Consider the following 21634-nt stretch of genomic DNA (forward strand, 5'->3'; position numbering starts at 1 on the left):
AGACCTGGTTTTGCCAACAGGCCTGGGGAACCCAGAGTGGGAGGGAACCCATCAAGTAGCTTGTTATATTGATTTTTGTTGCCTGGGAGTGGAGAGCTATTGTATTTATTGTTTGTGTATTGGGCTTTTTTGTAAGCTGCCAGAGCCATATACATTCTCTAATTAAATGAATAAGTTTCTGCATCATGGTATGAGTTGAAGACAAAGTCGTGTGTTAACAAAATGGTTAACAAAACATCTGTCTTAGGTCTGATCTACACATGGTCAAGTGAGATGAGCATGAATGATAGGATTGTAATTTTTCAGCCTACAAGAGGAATTGTGCCTTTTCTGAATGTTCCCTGTAAATGATTAACAAGAAGTGGGAGCTAAAAATATTGCCTCTTGGTAGGAAATTTGAGTTAGAAACACGATCTCTTTATCTCAAGTCTGAAATAATACAATCCTTTATGCCACCTCAGATTTCTGCCATATCAAATGTAAAACAGTCCTCAGATTAATGGTGAGGAAGGCAAATACTGTAGCTGGAATGTTAAGAAGCAGAAATAATTCTATGTCTTTCATTACATCTGTTCTTCCTTAGTGGAAAACAAGATCACAGCATGCTGGGATACAGGACACTAGCTGTAATATTAATAACAATAATTAATAAGCTCTGGTTGCATTGTTTGGTTGTAACACTTCCACAGGCCAGAATGCTGCTTTAGTTCCTTCCGGCGAATGGATGCAAAGGCTGCTATTGAAAAATTCCAGCAGGATCTGGGGTTTCGAATGTTGAACTGTGGAAGGACTGATCTGATTAACCAAGCTATAGAAGCCTTAGGACCTGAAGGCGTTAATACAATGGATGATCAGGTATATAAAAGTCAGTTCTATCATGTTCACGACATAAAGCAAGATTAAAATCGATAGTCCAGGTTATTACAATCATGTAAACTTATACTCTTCCACAAACCAGCATGTAAAAGTTCGTACTACAGGTGGACTCAGGGCCACTCTGATATTCCGGATCATTCAGCACTACGAGCTCTTAACTGACTCTAGTTATTTTAGCAAAACTGGCGCATGTGTGCTTCTCCTCCTTTTCCTTAGAAATGCTAAAGTATCATCCTGTTATAGGAGACTTCAGTCAATAGAAGGCAGTAACTAAATTTATAAGGGGAAATACAAGAATTTCAGAAGCCTCATTAATCTGACCAATATCATGAAGGCATTGTAAAGATTTGTAGACAAAGTAAATTTGTAAAGCAAATATAGTAGCTGTAAACCAATGTCGTTTCAGTGTTTCATAGTATGTCATCTGGAACTCACTTCTGCCCACCTCTGAGTTCATAACACAGTGTGTTATGTTGACATAGCAATTTTGTGTTATTAACCTGTGTTTATGGTTCATGTGCTGTGTGATTGCATTCGTTTTATGTCTCACAGACAAAAAGAGAAATAAAATAATGTGCAACAATTAAGCATTTCTGCAAGAGAATCAATATAAATCCTTACATTGAAATTAATTCCATGCCTAGTCTACTTCCAGTGTTTATAAGAAGAAAAATATTTATGCCAAAGTATATCATATATGGATAATGTTGATGTATTATAAAGTGTGAAGAAACAAATGTGCAGATGTAGAATATATAGAACTCAACATTTTGTTTGTGAGTTTTGCTTTTGGAAATACAATAACTGGCTGTGTACTTTTTTCTTAAAGGGTATGACTCCACTCATGTATGCCTGTTCTGCTGGAGATGAAGCCATGGTGCAGATGCTGATTGATGCTGGAGCAAATCTGGATATACCAGTAAGTGAAAAATCGGCTGCAGAAAGGTAAATGGGTATGGATACTTATCTAATAATTGCAAAGTGAAATATTGCATTTTGAGGTTCATATAATAATTTGCTGAATAGGTTTGGAAAGAAATTTCTTTTTTTTTAGAAATGATGGTGATAGTGGTGGTGGTACTTATGGATTCTAAAGCAACAATGCCTGCCGTAGATGAGATAATGAATTATAATGCAAAGGTATGCAGAAATTGAAAGAATAAATCTTTTCCCTCTGCAAGAACAACCTATAAAGAAAACTAGTAGATGCATTTTAAACCAACCAACCTAAAGAATTTCACACACTAATTAGTGTTGGCAGAATTTTCAGAGTTATGTCAGCCCACAGATTCCAAGGATTGCAATTTGCCAGGGTTGTGCTATTCTCAAACGCATTTTAGGAGCGTAACAACAAGAAGAATTGCAACCAATAAACATTTCTCCCCTTTTCCCAGGTTCCTGGAAGTTCATCTCGATACCCATCAGTTCATCCTGATAGCCGACACTGGACTGCGCTCACTTTCGCTGTGCTGCATGGCCATATCTCAGTCGTCCAGGTCAGCAAAAGACAAGTTGTCAAACTTTCACATGAAACCTGAAAAGAATATGATCGGACATCCATAACAAATCTCTAACAAGATGAAAATCCATGCTGCCTCGGATTTTGTGGATTGCTCCAACATGTCTGGAAGGCACCAGTCTATGTTTGCTGCTGAATATGTCTCCATTTTGAAGCACCTATGTTTTCACTAGCAATGAGAGCCAGTTTGGTCTAGCAACTGGCTAGAAACGAGGAGAAATTGAGTTCTAATCCCACCTTAGCCATGAAAACAAGCTGGGCATTTTTGGGCCAGTCATATATTTTATCCAATAGCTGACCTTGGGCCAGTCACTCTCACAGCCCAACTCACCTCCCAGAGTGATTGTTGTGGGGCAAATGAGAAGAGGAAGGTATGTGGGATATGTTTACCACCTTGAGTTATTTGTAAAAATAATCAGGTGGATACAAATAAGCAAATAAATAAAATGCCTTCTTCAGACTTTCCCAGGGAAACTGGCAACAATTCATAAACGCAGATTTAGGAAAGAGGTAACACCGCCAATGTATTTCAAAATAAAGCATTGCTTTCATAGTCATTTTTTTATTTTTACTGGGACAGGCAATATTTTGCTAGCTGGAAGGTACAAAATGTGCCAAGGAACCTGATTGGGCACATTTATTGGCATGCATTTGTGTATGCACTGAAAGATATAGAACTGTCTCGACACACACAAAACATACAATCTTCAGAGACTTATTTCACTTAGACACAGACAGCTACATGCAAAATCTACACGACCTTGCCCTGTTATGGATGAACAGGCAGGTATATGCATAAAGCAACCTTCCCTCCTCAAAACAGTCTTAAGAAGAAAGAAGGTAAAAGACAGAAGCTGCTTAGCTTGGAAAAGCGGGAAAGAGGGTGGAGCACTTGAGACCTTGTGAAAAAGTTGTTGGCACAGACACATGGGCTGTCTGTGGACATCCTCATTGCAACCATATGTCTCAAGCCAAAGTGGGATATATATATTCAGTATATAAGTAGTAAAGCTCAGATAATCCAAAAGACAAGGGACACAAAACAGAAGGGATTGAGATTGAGAAGGACAAAAGCATCTCTTTCTTTCTTTCTTTCTTTCTTTCTTTCTTTCTTTCTTTCTTTCTTTCTTTCTTTCTTTCTTTCTTGCTTGCTTGCTTGCTTGCTTGCTTGCTTGCTTTCTCTCTCTCCCTCTCTCTCTCTCTTTCTTTCTTTCTTTCTGTTACATTTCTTATCATAATGGACTGATTGGACGATAATCCATCCAAGTAGCTTTATGGAATGATGCTCAGCTAGTGAGATTAAAAACAGCTGGAGGCCATGAATCCAAAAGTGGATACAATCATTTAGGAACAATTCTGAATTCTAAGCGTATTTCCAAATGGTCTTCCATATCTGCCACTTTTTCAGAAATAGCTGGAAATGTTATAGTTTCATGCATCTGACATACAGCTGTCTCTTTGAAAATTACCAGAGCTTTAAAAAATAGACAAAGAGAGAAACTCTTTAGAGTTAGTGAATTAAATTCCAAAAATGTTGTATGTTAGGACTATCAGATCTGGGCTGCAAAATTCCAGATAACCACTAGTGAGTAGGAGAGGCTTACAGAATATTATTTGCTGCCCTCTATTGACCATCTGGAATGTTGCAATCCACATCTAGTAACCTTATTGTAGGTCTTACAATAACTGCAAACCACAAGGTAGATGCCATGATTAGCAGTCTCCCTGCCTCCATTTCTTCTTCAAATTCCCTGTTTTTTTTACAGTTGCTGCTGGATGCAGGGGCTCACGTTGAAGGTTCTGCTGTCAACAGTGGAGAAGACAATTATGCTGAGACACCACTTCAACTGGCCTCAGCAGCAGGCAAGTCTCAGCAAATGTTGCATTTTCATTCCTAATAAAGTAAAGAGGTTTCTCAACCTCAGCAACTTCAGTTCCCAGTATTGGCTGACTGCAGAATTCTGGGAGTTGAAGTTCACATATCTTAAAGTTGTTGAAGTTGAGAAATATTGGTATAGATACATAATCTTAAAACGATTGCCTCCAATATCTATTTGGGTTTCAGTCTGACTGTGAAGTGTCAAAAACCCCAAATTTGGAAGAAACAATATTTTCAGAGGTGCCAAATATTTTTACTTACATAGTCATGCAGTTCCTGGAAGCCTGTTTGCAGTAGGGCACTGAGACTATGTAGGATTATGAAATGATGAATTGTACTTAGTGTATGTACACAAGATAATATGTGATCCTACTATATGCACATAGATCCACTTGGCATGATTCTTACTCCCTTTTTGGGGAATGGAAACTATAATAGAAAATAATGGTATGCATATAGATATACACAAACTTTTGCACATTACTGTATTTACACAGTGAAATTTGGTACCCACATCTCATCAAATAAACAAGACCACTATTACAAATTAGAGGAAGGAAGGAAGGCTATCTTACAACTTTACAAAAAAAAATCAATACAACTGTTTGCATTTCTAGGTAACTATGAGCTGGTCAGTTTGCTGCTGAGCCGAGGAGCTGATCCCCTTCTTAGTATGCTAGAAGCCAATGGAATGTCCTCATCGCTTCATGAGGACATGAACTGTTTCAGCCATGCTGCTGCTCATGGACACAGGTAAATCATAGGCATAGGTTGATAAGTGTAGACAGGTGAGCCCCATGGATGATAGGAGATATCAGCTCTTTTTCCTTTTGTGCTTTATATCAGCACCTGGAGCAAGGGATTTATTTGGGTTCTTTCACAGGACATTATGAAAGGCCTCTGGCTGGTTCAATAACATGCAAAGGATACTGGTGGATTATGGACTGTAGTGCAATCTCAGAGAATAATGGTCTCTACTTTTTCATTTACCAGGTGTCACGTGATGAAAGCAATAGTTCTGCCAGGATGTTTCTGCACCCTAATACAATTGTATTCATCAAGTTTTTGTATCCTAGCATCACTCCATTTTTAATCATTTTGTAAATATCAGCCACCTATTCATATTTTTGCTACCATCAGGAGCAAAATTTATATTTCTAAATTAGTATCTTTTGTTATATTATTTTTTTATGGAGAACCATTGGCCCAGAAATTTCAAACATTAATAGAAAATATTCAAATTACCAAAGGCTCTAGTATCTTGGGGTAGGGGGGGGAAACAGCAACAAGGAGAATAGCTGCAAGAGAGATTTAGAATAAAAACTTTTTATATCTTTTGCAGAAAATATGGATTTTTGTGTAAAAAAGAAAAAAGTGAAATTGTGTTTTATGCTTCTGATATTTAGACAAGATAGGCTATAAGGCAAAGGTAAAGGTTCCCCCGCACATGCGTGCTAGTCGTTTCCAACTCTAGGGGCCGGTGCTCATCTCTGTTTCAAAGCTGAAGAGCCAGCACTTGTCCAAGGACGCCTCTGTGGTCATGTGGCCGGCATGATTAGATGCCAAAGGCGCATGGAACACTGTTACCTTCCCACCGTAGTGGTCCCTATTTTTCTACTTGCATTTTTACGTGCTTTCGAACTGCTAGATTGGCAGAAGCTGGGACGAGTAACAGGCGCTCACTCTGTTACGCGGCACTCGGGATTCGACCCGCCAAACTGCCGACCTTCTGATCGACAGGCTCAGCGTCCTAACCCACTGAGCCACCGCGTCCCTGAAGATAGGCTATAGAAAAGAGCAAATCATGATATAAGCTTAGATAGAGAAGTTAAAATATTATTGTACTTAAACCTGCTGTAAAGATCAAAAGCCACTTCTTTATATCATTTATGTATTCTTTTTTTTTACTTTTTTTGTCTTCATCTTCCTGGGTTTTTTTTTACACTTTGCGCTTTTTTTATCTCTCCCTTACTTTTTTCTTTCTCATTCTACTTTAGTTCACGTTAGTTATTCTTGTTAAAAAAAATCTCAATATAAACACACATAAACACACACACAGTGTGTGTATGTGCGTGTGTATCTTTAAACTCAGTTCACATAGTGCAGCTGCTAGTGTCAATTTAAGACAAGCAAGATGGTTTTACATTGCAAGGTATGTTTATAGTGCTAATTTGTGTGTGGCCCAGTGAATACTTCAGTAAACAAAGTTGAAAATAGTTAAAAGAGAAAATGTTGCTAAATTCCACCTTTGCATTTCTTTTGCTTGTCTAGAAAGATTCCTTGGCATCGTTAAAATTATTTTTGTGGCATTTACTAACCCAATTACCCGAGTAAACTGAATTATCTCATAGTTTCCAGATCTATGTAGCTCACCTTTTGCTTTTACTTTACAGAAATGTCCTGCGTAAGTTGTTGACACAGCCACAGCAGTCGAAGGGAGATGTTCTCTCACTGGAAGAGATTTTAGCAGAAGGTGTGGAAAATGATACTTCCAGCCAAGGAAGCTCTAATGAGGGCCAAGTTAAATTATGCAAAACCAGAATGAAAGCATTACAGGAGGCCATGTATTACAGTGCAGAGCATGGCTATGTTGATATCACAATGGAACTGAGAGTACTTGGTAAGATTTTGTTTTTGACTCTCCTTATCATTGTAAGGCATGGAAGAATTCGTTAAGTCACTTGTGCATACAGGTCTGTGTCTGTGTCTGTGTCTGTGAGTGTCTCTGTGTGTGGTGTGTCTGTATTAAATATATATATTTAATGCTGGATTTATTTTAAAGGGCTCCCTGATCAGATTATATATACAGGTATATATAAAAATCTGACAACTACCAGATGCCAGCAAAGAGGAGAGTTCTGTAATCGTTTTGCTATCATCTAGTGATTGTCTGGGTTTCTGCAGGCAAGATCTTGCAAAATAGTGGTAACTATCTTCACCACTGCATTCTGAACAAAATGGCTTCCAGATGGGCACCCTCAAATTCGTAGAACTTATGGCAGTAGTTCAGGAAGTGATCAAGGCAGGGCTTGTTTTGGTATTTATATTAAGAGTTTTGGGGAAAAAGATTAAAAATAATAAGTTTAATGGTTAAGGCTCCAGGCTTGAAAGCAAAAAACCGAGTTAAAGTCCCATCTTGGCCATGAAAGCCAGCTGGGTGGCCTTAGGCCAGTCACTCTTTTTCAGCCCAAGTCACCTCACAGGGTTGTTGTTGTGGGGATAATAGGAGGGAGAAGGTATATTGGATATGTTTGCCACCTTGAGTTATTTGTAAGAATAATAAAGGTGTGGGATATAAATAAATAAAAGAATATAAAAAAGGAAACAAAGAAAAAATAAATGAAAAAGTGCAAAATGAATGAAAAGAAATAGGTAGTAGTAGCTTATATTCATACTTATACTTGCTGCAAAGAAAATCAGAAGCTATGTCATTAAGTCAGGGCTTTTTGATCCATTGACATAGAAGATAAATTTGTTCAAAGACCCCCTTGATCAGAGTTGCTACTTCTTTTCCAAGAGGATCCCCAAATTGTGCGGCAGTTCTGTCCGGGATAATAAACCCATCCAAAACTACTGTAATGATAAGAGTATCCCCTAAGCCAGGGGTAGGCAACCTCGGCTCTTTTATGACTCATGGACTTCAACTCCCAGAATTCCTGAGTCACCTATGCTGACTCAGGAGTTCTGGGAGTTGAAGTCCATGAGTCAAAAAAGAGCCGAGGTTGCCTACCCCTGCCCTAAGCCATAGATAGTCTTGTTGGGTTAAGTCAAAGCCTATGTTTCCCTTTCCAGACCTCCATAGCCTCCAGGCACTGGTGAAGAACCATGAACAACATCTTTGAGTCATCTAGAACAGAGATCTTCAACCTTTCTGGGCTCGTGGCCCAGAGAGAAGAAGAGCAGCTTCCAAAATGGTGCACGCGTGCATGCAAACAGGGCTGCATGCACTGGCGTGGCAGTAGAGGCCCCGTTCGTGCATGCGTAAATGAGCCACACCCACCCACCCGATGCTAGCAGCCTCATTCACGCCGGCGTGCATGCGCAAATGGGGCTGCCGCACTAGCGCGAGGGGGGGGAGTGCGCACATACGCATGCACACACCAGCCAGCCATTGCCATGGCCCTCTGGCCAAGAGGCCACGGCCTGATAGTGGGGCTGTGGCCCATAGGTTGGGGACCGTGACCTAGAATAAGAAGATAGCATCAGGTTACTGCTGCCTCCTGACACCATATCAACAGATGGAGTCATCCAATGGTTTCATGTAGACGTGAAATAGGAATGGAGAAAGAATAGAGCCCTAAGGAACGCCACAAAGCAGAGTTCTCAGGCTAGATCTCTTCCCCCCACTAATAATGACTAGAACCAGCCAGGGAGGAAGGAAGCACTGTGATAGGTATCTTCTCTGTCACTTCACCCCCTGATGTTCTTCTGAAAAACAAGGAGCTCTCTAGAATTCACTGATAGAATCCAATTCAAGGCCATTGGTCTCTCTTCATTCTAAGCAGCAACTAGGGTCTTGGCCAAACATTAAAGCCTCAGGAGCAATCCCAATTTCAAACACAGTTTTAAAAAACATTGCTATAATATATTCCAGCTATATTGTTATTATTTTACTTCCTGAGGTAGAAAGTAGAGTCCTCTGATGATGGCTTTTATTTTAGCTAGGAAAAATAAAAATACGATCAACAGATATCTCTCAGTCTTTAATGTTTGTTTGCAATTTGCTCTAAAAATACAGTAAATAAATAAAAGCACTTAGTATTTATATTTAGATGCAACTAATTTTGCATCTGTCTCTGGTATGATTCAGGCAAAAATGCCACACTTAATTAAAATGTACGTTGTAAAAGTCGAGTTGCAGTTCTAATTTATTCCAGAAAGAATGTTTGGAAAAAGCTGAAGGACCAGCTTTCATCTGTACTGCAAAATATACATTATTGGTCAAATAACTGAACTACAGTAATAGGATAATGCTTTGGCAATAAATAAACTTCAGCTTACCATTGTTGTGAAATAAAGATTGACTATTAAGAAACAGCCGCTTGTGCCTCAATCCTCTTTTAACTGTTGGAAAATTGGTTCTTAAAACTTTGGAGAGTTTCAAACTCCCTCTTTAAGGAGGAGATCAGATTTTTGAAAATGCATTAAATTAACATTAAAATGAAAGAGCCGTCACATTATTAGGGCACATGATCTGCTCAAATGTTTCTTGTACTTTAAAGGAGATGCAATCCAGTGCAAGATTTTTTTTAATTAAGTTTGAAAACATTAGTTTAAGAATATTGGATTAATCACGGATGAAGATCAGATTTGTCATTTAAACAGCTATGTAAAATGGGTCATTTGGTAGCAAGCAATATATGATTGAATTTCTTCTTTCTATATTTCAAACTTGTATAGAAGTTCTGCCCTGCTTTGCATTCTTTCCTCGGAATTGAAATGAGGTTTAAGAAGAAACAGCAGCATCTGAATTCTAATCTTTATTCTTGAATGGAAAAAGCTACAGAGCATTCTTGCAAATTTCTCATTTTTAACAATAGGAGTTATTTCTTCACCTTTCATTTTTGCTGACAAGCTGAGGAAGCAAAAGAAGCACTTCATTTTAGTTCTGATATCTCATTAAACTAAAGAAGCAGAGGTTTTTTCCCCCCTTGATTCTCTGTTTCACCCATATTGTTCTGTAGTAACCTTATTTGCTGATGTACCTGCTCTTGAGTCAGAGTTAGAACTGAGGCTAGGGATAGGGAATCCAGTTATATTCTGGTTATAATAATATTCCAGTTAACCCAGCATGGCTTTGCTTCACTTAAGCCCTTGAGACATGTTGGGAGATGAACTTCCATAAATGTGAGCCAGATACGCTTTTATGAAGTGCAGTGCAATTCAGGCTCTTGGGATGGGGAAGACTGAGGGACTTACTGATGATTTTTCATAAGAAAATAGGAGCATTACTAATATTCTTTTTCTTAGCATTCAGTGGTACTCTACATCAGGGGTCCCCAGCCTCCGGTCTGTGGACCAGTACTGGGCTGCAGCATGCCAGCAACCGGTCTGCACAAACAAGCAAAGCCTTAATGGGATGCAGGCAGGACATAAAACCATGTACCCTCCGGTCCGTGGAAAAACCTCTCTCCACGGAACCGGTCCCTGGTGCCCAAAAGGTTGAGGACCTCTGCTCTACATCTTACCAGCTAGATTTGGGATATTCAGAAGCACGGACAGCAAAGAACTTAAACAACAATTGCAGAAAGTGGGATTAAACCTACCTGTCTACTTTCTTAGGAAATCATGGGTAGACCTCCAAACTGATAAAAAAAGAAAAGAAGAAATAGAGCAGCCCACTACTTGCTTAAAGTAATGTGTTGTCTAACCTTGAGTAATTCCTGCTAATTCTACTCTATGATTGGAATAGTCTCGGAGTTGCTCGGTACCATGCCTGGAAAAGTCTTCAAATTCTTCCTACATAACTAGAATAGGCTGCATATTTTTGTGCAACAATGGAGATATCTGTTCATTGCTACTGCTAAGCTTGTAAGCCGCCCTGAGTCTTCGGAGAAGGGTGGGATATAAATGGAATTTAAATAAATAAATAAATAAAAAACTAGCAGATTTGTGGCAACCGGAGGTAAATAACCATACAATCCATCCTGATCATATTTGCATAGATAGTTTCACAGCGAAAGCAGTGTGGGAACCGTTTTCAATGCATCCATAATATTAAGCATGTCATCCATGCACATAAAGATAAGCAAAAGCAGGTTCTTAATTCTGTTAAGCTCTGTTATTTTTTTATAGTAATCCTTAAAAAATAAATCACATCTCTTATATATCTATTTGAAATATTATACCTCCTGGTGCCACCCTGTGTCATACTGTATAAATAAGCTTCTAGTGCTATTAGAACATTAAAATCAACCATTTGATAAGATACAGAGTACGTATTTGCTTCTTATCTGCATGTTGTTTAAAAAAATGGTTGAATGTCCACACTTATTAATAAAATTGTATTTCTCCCTTTATTTCGGAATGGTTCCAGGAATCCCATGGAAGCTGCATGTATGGATTGAGTCACTACAAACATCTTTTTATCAGTCTCGTTACTCAGTAGTACAGAACCTCCTACGGGAATTTGTCACCATTAAAGAAGAAGAATACAATGAAGAGCTAGTGAACGATGGACTGAAGCTAATGTTTGAAATCCTCAGAACCAGCAAAGTAAGCTATTCTAAAACTATAAGCATCACTTCAGCTCCCTGTCCTCCTTTCCTAACATCATTCTTGATGCAGAAATCTGGAGATCTCAAACACTTATATGATTTTGGTGATTTTTGGCCTGGGTAAGACATGCCAATAATGCATTAAATGAAGAAAAACATCTACTGGCACTGGATTACTAGGGTAGGTCTCAAAGGTACCAATTGTCAAGAAAGAGTCATCTACTCTTATTGCATGTTAGATTACTTGCACTTCCTAGTCATTCATTCATTCATTGCATCCACACTCCAGTTGGATTTGTTGACTTTCTTCTTCTGAAGTTGCAAGCACTCAGAGGCAGAGATCCATTAAGTATCCTCCTTCTCCTTGATCAACCTTCAGAGCTGCTTATTTTTGATACTGAAATGATAGTTCAAACAAAAATGTGGAAAAAGAAGTCAAAAGGCTGAACAATCTCACAGTTCACAATCACATACTGGAGGAAAATTAAGCCAGTTAGAATAAACATACCAACTGGATTAAGCTTTCCTGAATATGTATACAGCAATCTCACTGAGTCCGTTTACTGGAGAATATAACAAAAGACAGCTGCAGACTTCACATGTTCCTGTCCAACAAATTAACATTTTGTCCCATTAGTTCTTCTTCTAGAAAATGGATGTGAAAGCAGAGAACTAGTTTTAAAACAATGGCTGGGTTTTGAAATTCAAAGCTCACCTTTGGTTTGTACTTAGGTTTTTGGCACAATCCCTTTTAGCTTCACTAGTCTACCTTCTGAGAAAAAGCTGTTTCAGGAAAGGGTAAGATGGGTTTTATAATCATAATCATAATCATAATCATAATCATAATCATAAAGAAGAAGAAGAAGAAGAAGAAGAAGAAGAAGAAGAAGAAGAAGAAGAAGAAGAAGAAGAAGAAGAAGAAGAAGAAGAAGAAGAAGAAGAAGAAGAAGAAGAGGAAGAAGAAGAAGAAGAAGAAGAAGTAGTTGGAAGGGACCTTAGAGGTCATAAGAAGAAGAAGAAGTTGGAAGGGACCTTGGAGGTCATCTAGTCCAACCCCCTGCTCAGGCAGGAAACCCTATACCATTTCAGGCAAATGGCTATCCAGTGTCTTCTTAAAAACTTCCAGTGTTGGAGCATTCACCACTTCTGGAGGCAGGTTGTTCCACTGGTTAATTGTTCTAACTGTCAGGAAGTTTCTCCTTAGTTCTAGGTTGCTTCTCTCCTTGACTAGTTTCCATCCATTGCTTCTTATCCTGTCTTCAGGCGCTTTGGAGAATAGCTTGACTCCCTCTTCTTTGTGGCAGCCCCTGAGATATTAGAACACTGCTATCATGTCACCCCTCACCCTTCTCTTCGTTAAACTACACATACCCAATTCCAGCAACCGTTCCCTATATGTTTTAGCCTCCAGTCCCCCAATCATCTTTGTTGCTCTTCTCTGTACTCTTTCTAGAGTCTCAACATCTTTTTTACATCGTGGTGACCAAAACTGGATGCAGTAGTCCAGGTGTGGCCTTACCAAAGCATTGTAAAGTGGTATTAGTACTTCACTTTTCTTCTTGTCTTAGCCATTTTGATAAGATACTTACAATGAACTCCAAAATTATAACCTAACCAAAAATTTTAAGCTTTTGGAAAACCATAATTAGTTCTAGATGTTTCACTCATCCCTGGCTATATTTATTTATGCTTGTTTACTGGCAGCACTAATTGGGAACAAAAGGAAAAGCTCTCTTTTGCAGTAAAAGCTCTAATTCTAATAAAAACATAACTCTTCTGTCATTGTTGTCATCAGCCATTCAGTCATGTCCGATACTCGGCCACTCCATGCTCCTCTGTCCAGCACCACCTCCTTCAGGTCTACCATGTCATCCCAGTGTCATCCTTTATAGCAGAGTCCCCAACTCCCAGTCTGTGGACTTGCACCAGTCCATGGCATGCCAGAAACAGGACTGTGCAAACAAGCGAAGCCCCATCCACGGGATGCAGGCAGCACACAAAACCAGTCCATGGAAAAACCTCTCTCCATGGAACCAGTCCCTGTGCCTAAAAGTTGGGGGCCACTGCTTTATAGTGTTCTGCCAATGGATACTAGGGCAGCCCCTTCTCTTTTTTCTACTGATCACTCCCAGCATAATTGACTTTTCAAGTGAGTCAGTTGTCATGACAGGACCAAATTATGACAGCCTCTCTTTGGCATATCTGCAATGAGTGGATATTTAATAAAGGCTTTCATTCATAAATTTGCACACATACGTTAATAATATTTTAAATTCTCCTTTTCTGTCATACAACTGAACATGCAATTTACAATTTAGTGGTGTGTGTGTGTGTGTGTGTGTACTTTTGTGTATGCATACTAAGTTGGGAGAGTGATCCCAGGAACACCAGAGCTCTCTGCCCAGAAGAGGGAAGTACTAGGATGATTAGAGATACTGTGCCGAACCCTCAAACTCACGGGCTTTTGGTAAAAACAGATACCACCCATAGGGTTGAGAAAGGAATTTTATTTATTTTAGATACAGGTATAGGTATCGATGTAGATGCAGTTATTTTTCCCTGTGTGTGAGTATTGCATTCATCCTTGGCAAAGAGATGAATTCAAATATATTTTGCTCTCCTCTATGTAATAAAAGCAGAATAATGTGTTTCTTTAACTTGTCTATTCACAGAATGACTCAATCAGCCAGCATCTTGCAGCTATTTTTACTCACTGCTATGGAAGCAGCCCCATTCCCAGTATTCCTGAAATCAGAAAGGCACTGCCAGCCCGTTTGGGTAAAGTAGTTAATCTTCAAACAGTAGTTATTGAGTGGATGTTGGTTTCTTATTGTGTTTTTTCTGCAGTGAAACCTAATTAAACTTCCCCTTTTTTCTCTTCTATGCAGATCCTCACTTTCTAAATAACAAAGATATGTCTGATGTGACGTTTCAAGTGGAAGGAAAACTGTTTTATGCACATAAAGTTCTCTTGGTTACCGCTTCAAATAAGTGAGTTTCTTCTCAGCGAGTGATACTTGGTACTGAATTATGCAAAGGATCACTTAGTTATGGCATATGGGATAGGCAATCTTGGCTTTTTTATGACTCGTGGACTTCAACTCCCAGAATTCCCGAGTCAGAAATTTGTGAGCATAGATGACTCAGGAATTCTGGGAGTTGAAGTCAATGAATCATAAAAGAGCCAAGGTTGTCTACCCCTGCCCTATACTAACAAATAGCCTTATTGAGAAGTTGCTTGTAGATGTTAAATAGGAGTCAAAAGAAAGTAGAGTTCTGAGAAACCCTGCAAAATAGGATCCTTAAGTTAGATCTCTCCCCCCCCCCACTAACACTGGAATGTAACCACTTGCCATGGCCATCTTGGGAATATTATCCGCCACTGTTTCTTCAACATTATTTCCATTGGCAAAAATGGACATAATATAAACAGCGGGGGATAACATTTATCACATGGATTGTCCCGGGTTGAGTTGTCCCGACAGAAAGTTGGCTGTAGGAAGATGTCCGCAGCAAGTTGGCTGTGCTGAGTGGCCCGTGACAAGATGCCTGTAGCGAGTTGGCTGCAGTGAGTTGTCCTAGACCCCACTACACTGAGTGGAACAAGCTACAGAGCAAGGAAGAAAGCCATCCCAACACCATGTCTTCTCCTTTAAACTTCAGAGCCAATCTAAAATGAGATACTGTAAGCCACGGTACCAGATGCCACTGAAAGATCAAGGAAGGCTAAGTACACCACCCTATCCCAATCCTTCCAAAGATCATTTTGCAAGTGCAATTAATGCCACCCCGTACTGCATACAACAATTATATCCCAATCCCCAAATCCAAAATAGCAGAAGCAGTAGAGGATTGTGTTTAGACCTAGGTGAGGCAACTGACAATAGTAAGAGTGAGTCAACATCACTCAGAAACCATCCGTGTGTGGCTGGAGCATAGATTTCCAATGCTTACAAACCCAGAATGGAGAAAAAGGAACTTGTGCTACTGTTTCCAGGCAGAAACCTGGAAGGCTACAGGCGATTGTCATAGGTCAATTTTAAAGTTTGTATTTTAAAAACTGGTAGTAATAATAATAATATACTATATTTAATTGATTTTAAAAGTTCTTTGTTACCACTATTTACATTACTATATCAATATTGTCCATGGAGTTAGAGGCCAGTTGCATTCTGGCTCTAGACAAGCAGTGACAGAATGCTCATTAGTTTCTTTTGATTTGGCTGCGAGATACTTTGAAGATCAGTTTGTCTATATTCATTTTGACTAAAAAAAGCTGCACTAAATCCTCTTCATTTTGTGGAAGTGCTCAGCTCCGCCTACCTATACTCAGTTATTACTGAAAGAAACTCCCTCCACCAAATGAAATTTGAGAATGTAAACAAAATATTGGCCAAGTCTGAGTGACCTCTCACATACTTAACCTTGTCCCTCTTGGCTTATTAAGTCTAATAGAAAGAGGAACTTCATTTCTCTTCTGGGCTTTGTAAAATTTCTCCCTAAGAAAAAGAGATACCGTCTCTTTGAAATTTGAATTTATTGAATCACTCCTAAAGAAACCTACCCAGCACAGAAGATGTGATATTATAAGCCAGTTCCTGCAGATCTCTGCACAGAAGAGTGATTGCTGATCAGGATCCTATGGCAGAAACAGATTTTATTGTATTTGCAGTTTAGGTCTGGGTTTCTGTTAGTGCTTTGGTCAATAGCAAAGAGATGAACCTTGCTGAAAGAGGTGGGAGGTATTATGTGCTTGATTACTTTCTGTTAACCTCATTAACCTGGACTGTGCAAGATTAGCTTATCTGATGCTGTTAGATGGTTGCAGTTATGCCACGGGAATTTCCTAGGATTCTGTCTTTCATGCAGTATCCCATTTCTAATAAACCAAGAGATAGCTACAGTATTTTGAGTATGGGTACTGGTCAAACCAATATGCAGATGACTCCTAGCCCTGCCTCTCCCTTTTATTTCATAAGATGTAGAGAGGATGTTTGAATGAGATATACTGCAGCAGTTGGGTTTAATGAAAGTCAATTTTTCCATGGACCGTGGGGGAGGGCAGGAAGGGATGGTTTCCATTTTGCTCATTCACCCACCACTCACTTCCAGCTTTGTGGCCCAGTTCCTAATAGGCCATGGACTGGTACTGGTTGGTGGCCCAGGGATTGAGGACCCCTAGTATACTGTATATTAGACGATGACTAACAAACTAAGACTTGACTCTTATCAAAAAAAGATATTCTTAGAATATTGTTCATGATCCACGAAACCATTTCAATCTGGTTTGAAGAGGGCTACACTCTTATTAAATCCCAGATTCATAGTGTACGATTGGTCCAGCACTATTACTAGAAGCACAGATGATTTTGGTGTCTTTTTTTTTACTAAGCTTAGACTGATATAACTGTGATGCTATTTGAGCAGAGAAAATCTTTTTTATAGTTAGTCCACCTCAGCTAACCTAGCCTGTTTGGATTGCTGCCAATAACTGTAAGCATAAATTGCACCATTGTGAGATGACAAAAATGTAAAAACCTAGGGATTATGGGTTGGTACAATCCAAAATTTAAGCAAAGTTACATCGATATTTGTTGTGAGTTTAGAATTTCACTCTTGGGATAGTACACAAAATAGTGTTACTGTAACACAGCACATTTATTTAGGGGAAAATTACAATGTTGTTTTGTTGTAATTAACTACAAATCCAGTTTATATGTGCCCAGTGCTGAGATATCATATAATCACAAATCCCTGGTTCCTGTTCCTCAACCTAGTTTGAAATTAAATCTGAATTGGATTCCTGCAAACTACTTTCCTATGGTTGAAGAAAGACTGGTTTTCAATGTCAGATAGTTAGAATCAGAATTCTCCAATAAATTCAGAGAGTACCTGTTAAGTTTGTTTTGTTCGTTTTGTTTTTGCCGGAAGCTTCTACTAGGAAAGCTGACCATCCTGAAAATTCAAAGAATGGAGTTGGGTGGGGTGATGGAAAGGCATTTATACTTTATCAACTAAAACATAATCCAAGCAAATAACCTTTTAAAACCTCCTATGAAAACCTCTGCTTGTTTTCACAGATTTAAGACACTGATGACCAATAAAACCGGACAAGACAGTCAAGGCAGTAAGATTGTGGAAATTGGTGACATGAGATATAATATCTTCAAGGTGGGTTTCAAAGAATAGTTCAGTTTATTCTTTCCGCTGCACAACACTGAAAGGTGGAGCTGTGCTTTTGAAAACGTTTATCTTCTGATACTTAGCCCATTTGCACAATAAGCAAGCAACGTTTAACTCTGACTAATGATAGTGGCTTACGCTTATGCCCATGGGATAAGGGCCAAATCAGCAGCAACAGCCTGCCGATTTTTTTTCCATCAGATAGGCCAGATCCACCCAAAGTTCATTTGTTTCCATTGTAAGTGTTCATGAGATGCCAGCACATACTGAAGAATAGTCATCTTATTTAGCAAAAATATATTCCATGGATAGTAACCATAGCTTCCCAGGCATACTTTTCATGCTCTGTTAAACAAAATTAAATATGAATAGAGCAAAAAAAAAATCTTGCTGGCTTTGTATTAAATCCACTTATGCAATTGAAAGCTTATGTGGCTTTCTTGTTAAAAAAAACAAAAAACAAAAAGCAACCAAACTTGATATGGAATATTTTTAAATGGATAAATAACCTAGGATGTGGAATGTTGTCAAAAGACAATAAATAAAGCTGACTTTGACATGGGAAAAAAAAGTAGATGGGTGAAATCCAGTGTATCCTGCTCTCTACTTTCATTGTTACAGAGCAGGCTGAAAATATGTAAAAGCTAGAAACCCAGAAAAGATAGGATTTAGATTAACAATCAAAAGAATCAGTGGGTTTGCTTTCAGTTTCTTCAACTCTCAAGTCAATTTTTTATTTTTTTTTATTTTTGGGAAGTTTGGTTAAATGGCTGTAATTATGTGGCAATGAACTAGGTGTAGACCAGGGGTGTCAAACGGCCAGCCCACGGGCAAGATGCATCATGCCGAAACCACACCCACCCCAGCTCCAGCAATGGGGAAAAAGTTGCAATACGTCGCGACATGTCATGTGACGTGGTGGGTTTGACACCCTTGGTGTAGACAGAAGCACTTTAGGATTGTATTGACCAGTGTTTGCTAACTTTACACCAGTCTTTGCAAGCCAGATCTGTCTGTCATTAGGGTTGATCTTTTTTAAAAAATTAATTGATAATATAAAATACAAAAAGAAAAAGAAAATAGTAGAAAAATAGGGGAGGGCAAAGGGAAAAGTGTGGGGAAAAGGGAAAGAAAGAAAAGACTTTGACTTCCAACTCCCTTTAGCACAGTAGAATAACATAATAGCATCAAACCCCAACTTTTCTTACTTTTACCTAATAGTATAAACTAGCCATTTCTATAACAACAAACCTATCTACTTGGTAAAATCCAAAATCAAAGTTTCATTTTTTTCCACCTCAAGTACAAAGTCCAGAAGTGGTTTCCAAGTAGAAACAAAAGTAATTGTGGTGGTGGTGTTTTTTTTTAAAATCAAAGCAGTCAATTTAGCCATCTCTGCTAACTCCATCAGCTTTTGCAGCCATTCATCCATTGTGGGAATTGAAGTGTCCTTCCATTTTTGTGCGTAATCTTGCTGCTGTCAACATATATAACATCAAACATTAGGGTTCATCTTTTAAGAGTTTAGATGAGGGTTAATGCTGCATGTTGCATTTGCTTTCATTTCAGTAGTGGAAGGTTTCTGCATGTTCCTGTTAGTGAAACTACAGACTTCCTAATGCTTTACCTTTCTTCTGATTCTAGATGCTGATGCAGTATTTATATTATGGAGGAACGGAAGCAATGGAAATTCCCATCACTGATATCCTGGAGGTGAGCATTTGCCTCTCATTGTCCTCTGACCTATGATTAAAGTATCTTCATTACAGAACTGGTGATAATTGCAGGAACATTAGTCTACACACTCAAGTAAAGGAATTCTAGAGTTAAAACCGTTCATCCAATCCGTTTGCAAACCAAAACAGCAAAAAATTACTTTTGAGTATTGGAAAAGTGATTAAAATATTCTAGACTGGTTTTCAGAAATGTAGATTGAATTAACAACTTGGATTTAGTGCACGTCCAGAGGGATTCTCTTGGTAGAAAAGCAGGATATAAATTAATGTATGAGTGTACTTAAACTTTCTTAGTGTACTTAAACTTTCTCCAGCTTGCTCAAGTTTGAAATCTTCAAAAATTGTTATCTCAAGCCATTCGTTACTGTGAGTAATGGAGCTGTTGATTTGTTTGAAGATGGCTTGCAGTGCTGAATTATGTCTGGGACAGTCAAAAAGAAGAAAGTGATAGTAGTCAAGAAAAAAAGAGGAATAACCAGACCTTTCAGTGGCAGCTTTGAGATTAACGGGAGTATTATAAAATGAAAAGTGCAAAGCAAAGGGGATTAAAGATAAGCACCAAGGCTAAAGTAATGACAGATATTGGGAATAATCAGGTAGAAATAACCTTGAGAAAAAAGATAAGGAAGTTGGTCTTCCATCACATTGAAGTAGCAACAAGGATGAGACATCTGAGTCAGGCACGTAGATGCAGATGTCAGGCCTTGGGACTTGAGGTTGAACAACATAGTTTACAGCTTGAAGAGCTTAGTTAAACTGCAGAGTTTCTACATACACACAATACACAGCCTTCATACCATTGCAGTAGCTTTGTAATATCTATGGGGATTACTAGCTATGATGGGAACATTTCACACTTGTAGGAAGGTTTACATGGTACCAAGAAAGAGATAGTTAGTACAGATGGTTAAGAAACCGAGAGTATGAGACTTCAAAGAAAAATAAGAAAGCCCAGTTGCCTTGTGAAAAAGCATATTTGGGACAGGAGACTGTGAGTTCTAGTCTCGCCTTAGGCATAAAGCTATCTGGGTGGCTTTGGGCCAGTTTCTCTTTTCAGTCCAACCCACCTCACAGGGTTGTTGTTGTTGTGGGGAAAATAGGAAGAGGCAGGAGTATACTGTAGTGTATGTTTCCTGAATTGTTTATAAAAATAAATGCAGGAAATAAATAAATATATTGATAACCTTTCAGACTGAATATTTTAAGAACTTACAACTTACTGACAGCCTTTATCTTGCAAAATTAAGCACACTGAATTATAATAAAACTATGAAGACACTTACATAAAAGACCATGCAAAAATCATAGGGCTGCAATGGAAAGGGGGGAAAATATCCCAGAAGGCAGCAGTGACAAACCACACCCACATTGTTGTAAGCATTCAGATGTGCTCACACAAACATTGGCATATCCAGGATGGGACATGGATCTGAAGGAAACTATATGTTATCATATAGAAAGCTTCCCATCCAGAGACCTTGGAGAGAGGCATTATTAGGGTATATTATTCCTCAATTAAGCATTCCAATTATTCTGGAAGAATGCAGTTTGGAGGTATGACTTAATCCAACGTGATTACTAATGTATCTCTGTGACTCAGATGCCTTTAACAAATTGAACTGATAAATCAGGATAAAAGCTATTGTGCAAAGACAGCTTTTGAAATAGCCCCCAAAATTTATAGGGTTGCAAGATTTCTCCTTCTGTGTATTCCTACATGAACATTAACATCCTTTCGAAAGGCCCTTCTCAAGTGAGATTACGATAAGACAGTGAGGCCTGTTCTGCATTTTCTTTTGATTCCCGGTAAATACTTTTGAAAGTTCATGTATTTATTTATTTATTTAAATTCACACTGACATATTTCCTTTTTAAGGTGTGTTACATTTAAAAAAAAATTTGGGGGGGGGGGCATGTCACTCAAAGGACTTCAGCTCAGAGGTGACCTAGAGATACTGCAAGTCAATGGAATGAGCAGAATGTTAAAATAATGCTTTCTCTTTCATCCCCGCCAGTTGCTCTCAGCTGCAAGTTTATTCCAGCTGGATGGCCTCCAGCGCCACTGTGAGATACTGTGTGCTCAGACCATCAATATTGAAAGCTGTGTTCACATCTATAAATATGCCAAGGTAAAGAGGACACTCTCGTCAGCTTCCCTGTATAAGATGCCAGATCTTAGGAGAGGAATTGGGGGGGAAAATGGGCTTAAACCAGTAAAAGAGGT

General features: G+C 38.7%; 1 protein-coding gene across 1 annotated transcript in view; it reads left to right on the forward strand.

The window, feature by feature from the left end:
- Positions 1–21634, forward strand: part of ABTB2 (ankyrin repeat and BTB domain containing 2) — a 158993-nt gene that overhangs the window by 133957 nt on the left and 3402 nt on the right. Inside the window, exons 5-16 of the mRNA XM_081341818.1 lie at positions 690–855; positions 1706–1795; positions 2271–2372; positions 4162–4258; positions 4892–5027; positions 6668–6894; positions 11311–11489; positions 14164–14269; positions 14380–14482; positions 17572–17662; positions 19319–19387; positions 21426–21539. Of these exons, the coding sequence (XP_081197944.1) occupies positions 690–855; positions 1706–1795; positions 2271–2372; positions 4162–4258; positions 4892–5027; positions 6668–6894; positions 11311–11489; positions 14164–14269; positions 14380–14482; positions 17572–17662; positions 19319–19387; positions 21426–21539 (1480 nt within the window). The remainder of the gene's footprint in view (positions 1–689; positions 856–1705; positions 1796–2270; positions 2373–4161; positions 4259–4891; positions 5028–6667; positions 6895–11310; positions 11490–14163; positions 14270–14379; positions 14483–17571; positions 17663–19318; positions 19388–21425; positions 21540–21634) is intronic.

This window comes from Vipera berus (assembly GCF_964194415.1).
Source record: "Vipera berus genome assembly, chromosome: 1".
Classification (NCBI taxonomy): Eukaryota; Metazoa; Chordata; class Lepidosauria; order Squamata; family Viperidae; genus Vipera; species Vipera berus.